This window comes from Gymnoscopelus braueri (assembly GCF_963280865.1).
Source record: "Gymnoscopelus braueri genome assembly, chromosome: 8".
NCBI classification, from domain to species: domain Eukaryota; kingdom Metazoa; phylum Chordata; class Actinopteri; order Myctophiformes; family Myctophidae; genus Gymnoscopelus; species Gymnoscopelus braueri.
The window spans coordinates 26,239,432-26,250,610 of NC_137609.1; the positions used below are offsets into that span (position 1 = coordinate 26,239,432).

At 42.7% G+C, this 11,179-nt stretch overlaps 1 protein-coding gene across 1 annotated transcript; it reads right to left on the minus strand.

Annotated features, from left to right (window-relative positions):
- Window positions 1–3,776: 3,776 nt before the first annotated feature.
- On the minus strand, window positions 3,777–4,898 carry LOC308090744 (pyruvate dehydrogenase E1 component subunit beta, mitochondrial-like; the record flags this gene model as incomplete). Its single annotated transcript, XM_080436008.1, has 1 exon — window positions 3,777–4,898. One exon carries the CDS (start codon window positions 4,896–4,898, stop codon window positions 3,777–3,779), a length of 1,122 nt encoding a protein of 373 aa, XP_080292134.1.
- Between the last annotated feature and the right edge of the window lie 6,281 nt (window positions 4,899–11,179).

Sequence of the window (11,179 nt, forward strand, 5' to 3'; positions counted from 1 at the left end):
AGCCCCCCCCCCCGTTGTTTGTTGTTTTGTTGTTTGTTTAGAGTTTGTTGAGCTGTGTCCTGGCCTGGACCCTTTGTAAACACTGCGTCCGCCATCTTCCCATCATTCAGAGTAACATCGCCCTCCAGTGGTGTTTGTCACAATATTATTGGTTGAAGTTGGTTAGTACAGTTATCGTGCACAATGGAGTCCTCCTGACTCCTGCTCATTGAAACATGCCCCTCAGCCTCAGATTTATGGGCTGCCCTTTTTTTCTTATTCTTCTATTCTGTATTATATTCAGTTACAATAATGTTATATCACGGTTCAAACATAATCTTCTTAGTTATGTCATAGATCATACCCCAAAAAGCCACACACACACACACACACACACACACACACACACACACACACACACACACACACACACACACACACACACACACACACACACACACACACACACACACACACACACACACACACACCCTGACCCTTTCCCTGTAGTATATTAAGTTTCTTCCAAATCTTGTGCAACAGCAGGTAGCCATTCACTCAATGAACCTGGGTTCCATTTTAGAGGCAAAGCTTTCCAGTGATAAAATGGCAACTGAAGTAGCCTAATCAAAAAAGTCAACCAAAGAACAAGATTTTTGTACAGGATCTCCTTCCTGGTCACTGAGAATACATTGAGGACTCTAACACTCATCCAAAGTCACTTCGACTACTATGCATGCACCTCATGGCACCATAGCACCACAAAGGCCTTAAAAACAAGGCTCCAGACATCCCAAAACAAACTGGTCAGGCTAACTGCTTGGCCTTATATCTACAACTCATTTAACCCCTGCTCATTTTGCTAGGGTTTTGATTGATTGATTGATTGATTGAATACTTTATTAACAGTTTTCAAAGACAAGCACAGGGAAGTACAGTTCAATACAAGGTCTGTTAAGAGGATTTTAAACCCAAGAAAGCACTATGGCTTGTTTCCATTGGGGTCTTTTTCAAACTGCTAATACAGTATTAAATCAATCAATCAATCAATCAATCAATCAATCAATCAATCAATCAATCAATCAATCAATCAATCAATCAATCAATCAATCAATCAATCAATCAATCAATCAATCAATCAATCAATCAATCAATCAATCAATGTTGGAGGAGATCCGGCCACAGCAGTGTTTGTTGCCTATAAGCTAAGAGGTTAGTAGAGCATCAATCCCTTTTTCTAACATGTGAAAATGAAATTTGCAAAGAAAAAAAAAATGCAATTGATGATACACATTTTATTGCAACTGAGATAAAACACACTTGTGATTTTGCTGTGCAAGCTAGTAGTTAGCTAGTAGCAGGCAGTTAATTTTAGTAGGCTTAGCTACAGCCATCCCTCAATCTGGTGTTTAGCCTTCTACCTTGCTAGGTAGTTAGCAGTTCATTTCTTTTGATTGAATGTTTGTATTGAATTTATGCCCCACAATCCTTTAGGGGTGAAGCAGACAGAATTGAGGTTCGGGGGCCTTCGGGCCACTATACGGCCCTCCCTCACACACACCCACTACGCCACTACGTGGCCCTCACATACAGTATGTCGCACCGCCGATATGACCGACAAGCCCATATATGGGGATCCCTGATGTCATCAGTATATGCCCATATACTGTATGAGCATGACCATATATGGAAATGTTCTATATCTGTCAGTCTTGTCCCTTTTCTGCCCATATATGGAGATCCCTGATTGTTTGATCTGATACCATGATGACACATTGAGGTTGGACAACACACTCCGTGTTTGGACGTAGCTGCATTTGGAATTTCTTATATGGTTATGGCTGAGTCATAATGACATGAGTGTGGTGACGTGTCCACCCACCGGCCGGCCCACCGGCCCTCCCATTAGCCAATTTTAATGTAGAGTGAAGTTTTATAAATAAATATAATCCCTCTAAAGTCTTACTGTGTAAAATGTCATGCAGAGGAAGTTATCAAGATGGAACTTTTGGGGACTTTTATTGTTAACTATGTCCCCATAATGACCACGGCTGCTCTAAAAGTGAAACGTTTTATTTTCACCTGTTTAAGTAGCCTACCGTCTGCGTCTGGGCTCACAATATTTCCATTGGGACCCCAAAAATACAAACTGAAACAGAATCATTACAGCACCACGGACAGCAACAGTGCTAGGTTTACTGCTTGTCACTAGGTTATTAATGAATAAATGCATATCCTCCTGAGCAGAATTTGCATATTTCAATTTAGGCTTTCGATTTTCTGTAGCCTATATTTGAAGATTTAAATAAAATATCTTTGTATTTAAGATTTTATTAAAATATTTGTATTTATATATTTTTTAATTGCTATTATTTTATTATCATTATATTATTATTATTTACTTCATTAGATTTTTGGTTTGTTTTTGTACATTGTCCTGACCTCCACTCTGATTTAGTTAACTAGATGTCCCGATCCGAGGTTGGTCCAGACAGAGTCCAAGACTCATCAGATGTCAGGGCTGCGTCAAACTCTCCAAACATTTCCTCCTTCTAAATAGTCAAATTCCTCCTCATGCTTTAGCGGTGTGTGTAACAGATTCACATCCTCATCGTTCATAAACATTTCGACTGTTATCCCTCCTAAATAGTCAATTTCCTCTGTAAGAGATATTTCTGAACCATGACGGCGACCTGGCCTAATTATAGCTCTGCACACACGTCATGCGAAGTCCGGCCTCTCGGGCCTCTCCTCTCGGCCCCTCTCCTCCCCCCTCTCCTCCCCCTCTCCTCCCTCCCCGCTTTGCTTTGCGGCCCTAACCTCTAGTCCCATCCTCCCAACCTCGGTCATGTGATAAAGAGGTCAGACTTCCTGTATCTGGTTGCTATGGCAACCTGCCAGATCAGGCTGAGGGTCTGATTGGCAAATCAGAGAATCAATCAAACCGAGAGTCCGATCACTGATCGAGGTGGGGTAAGATGCCTAAAACATAGCCATAGCTCTGATCAACAGTCTGTGGCAAGTTTCGGGGCAAATGGAGTGATCCTGTGCTTGCTTACCCCGCACGAACCTTCTGAGCTTTTGTCAATTATATAGTAGTAAGATGTTAACATTTAGAGGGGGGAGTACCAGAGCCATGTGATCCCAACATGGAGCACCAACTTTAGGGTAGTGGTGGAAGGATTGAGGGGTGGTGGTTGTGGGGGCGGGATGTGTATGAGGAAGAGTGTAGCCAGGAATGGAGCACCATTACTGCCTAATTGTGGAAGTTTTGAACGGACCTCAACCTGGAAGTTGTCAGCAAGGTACCACCCCCACACATGTGGTATCATTGGAAAGCCCAGGATGTCCTCTTCAAATTACAACAGAATTGACAGTTTTTGCTCAAATGAGATGCAAGAAAAGAGGACCATCTGGTTCTCAGGAGAATATTCCTGCTGTCGGTGAAAATGTTTCAAAATTTAATTCTCCTCCTCAATTTCATTTATGTCAGTAACAACTGAGAAATGAGTCCAAATGTCAGACCTCCCCCCTTGCTTTGCTTTTGTATTGTAATAATTGCCAGCTTTGATCTTCTTTTCAACCTTGTTTGTGGACTCCATGCTGTGCTCCATGCTGCAACAGTGCTCCACCTACACGTTTGCATTGTTTCAGGTGTGCTACATCCAGGTTATTGCAGGTTTTTTTTTATCGCCTATTCCCTCCCACAGCAATTAAAAAACGCTACTTGCTCTACTCGGAATTGCCACAGTCCTTGTCCGATGGAATAGTCTTATGATATAGTATCATATTTTAGGCTAGCACTTACCAGTACTTGCCGCAGAGATGTGTGTGTTCAGAGAGAGTGTGCCTAGAGTATTCTTAACAGAGAGGATGATGTCTTTAACCTGCGGTATACTGTGCTCCTCCAGGATCTTGGCATAAGGCATGGGGATGTCTACCCCCGTCACCCTGATTGCCGGAGCATCTAGGTAGTTGAAGGCAGGACCCTCCATGATCCGGGCACATATCTCTGCTCCAACTCCAAACTGTGGCCAACCACCCTCCACCGTCACCAGGTGGTTTGTCTTCATCACACTGGTCTCAATACACTCCACATCCAGAGGACGAATGGAACGCAGGTTTATCACCTCACATTCAATGCCCTCCTTGGCAAGAACAGTGGCTGCATCTAGACAGCGACCCACCATATGTGAGTGTGACACCAGGGTGATGTGACTTCCTTGTCTCTCTATCTTGGCCTTGCCAATGGGAACAGTGAAGTCCTTAGATTGAGCAGCCTCTGACATCTCAAAGGTAACACCATACATCAACTCATTCTCCAGAACTATGACAGGGTTGTCATCTCTGATGGCTGATTTGAGAAGACCCTTAGCGTCCTCAGCGCTCCATGGACTCAACACCTTGAGACCTGGACAGTGTCCATACCATGCAGCGAAGCACTGTGAGTGCTGAGCAGCGACACCAGCTGAGGCTCCGTTAGGTCCTCTGAAGACAATAGGAACCGATTGGAGACCAGCTGACATGTAATAGGTTTTAGCAGCAGAGTTAATAACCTGGTCAATGGCTTGCATGGAGAAGTTAAAGGTCATGAACTCACAAATGGGACGCTGACCAGCCATGGCGGCTCCCACAGCAACACCTGCAAAACCCATCTCTGTGATGGGAGTGTCAATGATGCGTCTGTCTCCGTACTTCTTCCACAGGCCCCTGCTCACCTTGTAAGCTCCATCATACTGAGCTACTTCCTCTCCTATCAAGAAGACTCTCTCATCTCGCTCCAGTTCCTCATCCATGGCCTGGTTCAATGCATCACGCACCGTCATCTGCACCGAGACCGGAGACGTTGTGTTAAGTTCCCGCCGCAGGGCAAGGGAGACAGCGGTCCTTCCAGAGTGAAAACATCTTAGCAATGCCATAAATAACCTGTCCTCTTTGGTAGAGTGGGAGGGTTCAGAAACTGTATGATATAATGTGGTTTTCAGTCCGGGGTTTCAGTTTAGACCGGTTCTAGTGTATAATGTCGTTGGTCTATAAAACCGAGGTTTATATATCGCTCCTACGGACTGTGATGCGTGTCTGTTTCTTGGAGATTTTTCTGTTCCCTTTATAAACTCTTGCGATGATGTAGATGTCCATATTTAGATTGGAGGATGTAGATGTCCATATTTGGATTGGAGGATGTGGATGTCCATATTTGGATATTCCCATATTTAGGCACTGCAGTGGAGGACATATGACATCATCAATTACGACAAGAGTGCTAAGACCAAACTCAGAATCTTCTATTTATGAATCCAGGAATCTCTGTCTGTCTGTGTTCAATTCCTGCCCATATAGTTGTTGCGTCATACTTATATGACTAACGCCATAGACTGGCCTCTAAGTGCTCTGACAACGGGTACTGCACTAGTGACCTATGTATGACTCCATAGTTTGACAATGTTTCAGCCTTATGTGACGAGGTCGAAACGGGGGTTTTCTTAATTTTTCCAATTTATTTTATTGATGCTTAATGTATGAATATTTCCCACTTAACACCCATCATCTTAACTATTTTCTGTACAATGTTTTGCACTGCATGTTATATGTACAATGATTTCTTGTTTTAACCTGAGTCACATTCCACTGCTCCTGATGAATGAACAATTGCAGCTGTGTAATGACCGAGCCCGAAGAGCAACCAGTGAGAGCGGAGCTGGGCGGAGCCGCCGTGCTATAAGAGTGAGCGCAGGCTCGTTTGAGGAGAGACGCAGAAGGGAGAACACACAGAGTGCAGAGCAGGGGTCTATGGGCCAGGTGAGAATGATCCACCGGAGCCAGACTGTGTATAGAGCCAGGTGAAGGAGGCAACCACCGGAGCTCTAGGTGTAGCAGAGAGAGAGCAGAGCACCGGGAGCAGAGCACAGAGAGAGAGCAAGACCTGTCAGTAGGAGAAGGACAGCAGAGGAGGGGAAGGTTGTGCAGAGAACCACGGAGCAAGGGTGGAGAACAAGTGAGTGTAGACACACCAGCCACCTAGGAGTTGGAAGCCGAGGTGTGCCTACTCCGAGGAAAAGAAGTAGTAGAAGCGATTGAACCGAAGGGGAGGAAGAGACGAGCAAGACCAGACCATAAAAGGAGATGACCATATGAGACGAGTGAGACCAGACCATAAAAGGAGCGCTGAGACGGGAAAGTGGCGATAAACGTTGCAGGCGAAACTAACTCAGCGCCAGGTGTAAAAGCCTGGCTGGCGAGTGAGTATTCGAACAACACAACGTTAAGTCCTTGTATAACCACTGACTGAACACTACGCTGTATACTGTAAATGCACAGATGAACTGGTCCAAGTTTCTATAATTGCAGACGGAGAGAAAGAAGAAAGAAGACAAAGATGGCTGGCCTAAATCCTCTTCCCATATACCCCCATATATGGACATACGACATAACCCCTTGAACAAACCGTGTTGAGTATCCAAGCACTTTATTGGCACCGCACTTTACTTTTGAAGTACTTGTTGCAAAGAACCCCCTGCTAAGTGAAACCCCTTTGATGAAGTGAGCCTTGTGTATTTTGCACAACTTTATAATTGATTTTATAGTTGTTGTGTAATTGCTGTGTTTTAGTTAGGTATTTTATTAGGTGAGTGAATTACCCTGGGAATAGGGAGTCTTGGGTCCAACAAACAACTTCTCTTCCAGGTTCAAGTTAGTTGAATGGTTTTAAGGCGCAGATGCCAATGTATTAGGGACCCAATAAACTGTACTTACCTGATACAAAACGTTTCTGTGTCCAGTTCCTCATGGGATTTTCAAGTGTTGTTGTTCTCAAAATCAAAGTATTCTAAAACTTACCAGTATTGACTCGAACCTGTGAAAGCCTAAAAGGAAAAAGTGTATACATAGGGGACCTTCCTCTTTACAAAAGGTGGCGTAGTCATTAAGCAGTACTATTCAAATTGAATTCACAATAGTTACGCACCCCGCACTTTAAACTGTGCATTGATATTTTATTATTGTGAATTTGATACGAATAATTTATTGAGAGGAAAGTGATGAAAGTGTGCTATATCTCAAAGATATTGGCAAGTCAAATGTGATACATATCGGCCCTGTTCACACTTATCCGACCACTATTCACTTCCATTATGATATTTGAATGCAAAATGGCGGAAAATCGTGTCAGGCAGAAATGGACGTGGCCTATATGGGGAGCGCCATGAGCAGAAGTGTTTGATTGTACAGCATACGGTTCAAGAGTTATAGGCCAAAACGTGAAGCGGCCTCATATAGTGCCACCATGAGGCTGATTTGAAACATTTGGGGCAGAAGTTCTTCGTTGGCCTACAGGGAGCGTGCATGCAATGTTTCATGTCAATTGGTCCAACTGGGTCCCCGGACCCAACTGTGCCTGTTCACTGACACACGGACACACTCACGCACTGACATGGGTGAAAACAGTCCTTGACCTTTGGTCGCTCTGGATATTGATACGTACTGTACATCCTTTGTACATGAATTCAGCAGATATTTGCCAGACCCAGGGGGTCAGGCCTACATGAGGCTTTGTCTGTCCCCTTTTGCTATCGTTTTCGTCCATATATGGACGAAAACGTTTTCTTACATGTCCCTCTTTTTGATTGGCCAAGCTTAGCGTGACGTAGTTTAGAAACCATTCAGATTTCAACCACTAGGGGTCTGGCAGTACCAGGTCCCCTAGTTCCCTTGTTTACTGACACATGGCATGTTCATCTCTGTACCATGTTTGATATTTGCCCATTTCATTAAGATTTCGTCATGACTTTTCAACTTTGCAACCTTCTCTTGCTGAATCTTATCTCTTGCTATAGTTCAATCAATCTAAACCACTTGTTCGGTGTTATGGGTCAATTTGGTTCACAATTTTGGACCATAATGGAAACAAGCCCTCATAAACTGTACATCTGAACTGTTTGCAAACTGTTAATTAAGTATTCAAATGAATGAATGAATGACTCAATCAAAAGTTCCTTTTGTACACAGTTACTTTAGAGGATTTTGCAGTGTAGATTCCAGTACAGTTTAGTTCAGTGATTCTCAACCTTTTTAATTTGAAGGACCCCCAGTTTGATATAGTCCATAGACCCCCATTTTATGCTCTGGGACCACTGTAAACATATTCTCCAGCAATCTTAAACCCAGAGCAAAACTGCAGCACAATTGAAACTGAACTCTTTATTTGGTATTATAGTCAATGTGATGTCCTTGCTGTCCAGAGATGTCAATCCTGCTATAGCCTACAAATTGTTCAAAACAGTGAAATAATGTGTAGCCTTTCAACAGTACGCTAAGCGGAAAGTAGGAACCCCCTACTTTTAAATTAGAAATGTGTTCTACACAGAGAGTTGAGGTAACCCTGAAAATAATATGTTGACATCCTCAAAACTAAACTAAACTCACAGACAGTGACATCAAGTGGCCAAAGTGGGCACAGCAGAATTAAAGCAAGGCAAATAAAGAAGTGTATCGTGATTATTGTCTCCGCCAGGCCGAAAGGCATGGCGAGAGAGTATGTTTTACCCCCTGTCCGTCCATCCGTGTGTGTGTGTGTGTGTGTGTCCGTGTGTGTGTCATTCTGTCATTTTGTGGACAGCTAATCTCTGACACCGTTGGCTTTATTGCAGCGAAACTGTGCACACACACTCCCTGGATGCCAGAGCAGAACCTCTGCTCCAATTTTTTCACATGGGCCTTTTATAGCGCCACCAGGAGGCCGATTTGTGCAAAACACATTTTTGAACAGTACTCCTACAGACCCAAATCGGTACACAGTATCTCTATAGTCATTAAAAGAAACGGCTCATTTCAGATTTTTCATATTCCATCCTGATTGGCAAAAATTGTCTCTCAAAGTTTGCAGGAGTACTCCGTTTCGAACAAAATGCCTCAAATCATGAACACAGCATGCAATTTCCGTGAAATTTTGCACACACATTCCCATTAGGCCGGGGAAGAAATGCCATTTGAAAATGTTCAAATCAGCCTCATGGTGGCGCTGTAACAGGCCGATTCGTGTTTTTACCTATAACTGCACCGATCAGTGTAAAACTTTGCATGCACACTCTCTAGAGGCCAAGGAAAAACCTTTGCCCTGCATTTTCCACATTTGCCTTTTATAGCGCCACCAGGAGGCAGACTTATGTAAAACAAATTTTTGGATATTAAGCCTTCAGATTTGATCAAAATGTCACGCAAATCGGTACACATGATCTCTATAGTCATGTGATCAAGACGGATCTGTTTGATTTTTCATATTCCATCCTGATAGGCTAACATTGACATGTAATGTTTGCAGGAGTGGCCCGTTTTGAACAAACATGCAGCAAATCATGAGCGCAGCGTCCGATTGCGGTGAAACTTTGAATACACATTTGCACTACGTTGAGGAACAAATGCCACCCTTTTAACATTGGCCTGTTATAGCGCCACCAGCAGGTCAAATTTAGCAAAACACATTTTTAGAACAAAATGCCTCAAATCATGCATGCAGTGTCCGATTGCCCACGGCCTAGGAATAAATGGCACCCTTTTCACATTGGCCTATTATAGCGCCACCAGGAGGCCATAATAACCTACCTGACCTGGCGGAGACTTGTGCTCCGAGGAGCACTTTTTCTAGTTTTTGGCTGTTTAACCACTGGATTCAAACCCATGGGAAAACAAACATCTACCCACATTAAAGGAGAATCCCCAGCTGGCTAAGGGAGATAATAGTATTCTGGGCCTCAGGCAGGGCTACTCGGCTTGCTTATGCATTAGTGCTGGTCATCTCATGGATGGTGAATGCCATAGCACAGTATAACTGTCTGTCTTTTCAAAGTTCCTTTCATGTTCCTGACTTGTTTCTTCAAATGAAATGTGTTTACCCAAAACGCTGACTGGTGACTAGTTATATGTATTTTGTTCATACTGTATTTACTGAGAAAGTTGCAGAAAGGAAGTGTTTCAATTGTCTATGTGAATCTCTCCTCCTAAACCTTCATCATGAACACCATGCTTGACATATACTTAGTGATGTAGTCAATGTACAGTAAGTGACCTGCAGTATCTGTCAAAAGTCTGTAAGACAGTATACAAAATGACACAATTTGAGGATGCTTTTAATTTTTTTATTAGATTTGGTTTATTTTATAATAAAGAGAACTAGAGCTGATATGCATGGATGAAAGGTTGTCAATAGGGACATCATTTGAAGTTGACCTGGAACATAGCTTTAGATAGAGATTTGTGTGCAGAGCAGTAGCATGGTACCATGTGGTCAGTCGACACTAGGGCTGGGCAATTAACCGAAAATATATCAAAACCGATATTTAGAATCAATAACCAACCAATAACCGACTTATAACCGATTAATCGAGAAGCAGGGTTTTTTATTTATTTATATTGTTTTCTTCTTATATTCAACGAATTGACACAAAATCATTCTATTCCATTTTTTATAATGGTCTACATCGATTAGTTTGATTAACCACTTGTGTTATTCCTCGTTGTACAATAGTGGCATACAGAAAATTGCGAAAATAGCTGTACTAGCCGCTCACAACGCGGCATGATGCAACACGTTGTGAGCTTGTAAGATCTACAATTTTCACTATATATATATATTTTGTTCATTAATCGTTCTAAATAATCGTGATATTGATTTGAAGTAATATCTCCCAGCCCTATAGTCTGCACTCTGCAGGGCTAAAGTACGGGGCTTCAGCCTACTCAGTGCTCCAGTCCGGATGTTCCCCGGTCACCCTGCATCCCAATAGTTCAAATACCCCGGATCTAATCCCACATTGGTATTGCTTACAATAGCATTACAGTCAACTCCAAGGTGTAGTGCGTTGAGCTGTTATTTTCAATTCTACTGTAATTTGCATAGAATTGCTGATCATCTGAACATAAACCAGGCCCAATCCTTCTCAACCATATTTTGGACAATTGTCGGCATTAGCCTTGGGTTTTGCATGAAAATCCACTGCAAAACAGAACAAACAAATTAATAATAATAATTGTTGTGCGGTCATTCCACAGTGCATGAACATGTCATAAAGTTGGTACAAGAATGCAAATATCCAAGTATGATTTCATAATACGACCCTTCCTGGGTCTCATTTCTGTTAGAGGGGATTTTCCATTTAGATGAGTTACATTTGCATCATGTACAGTAAGTTGGATGTTGTTATTCTTG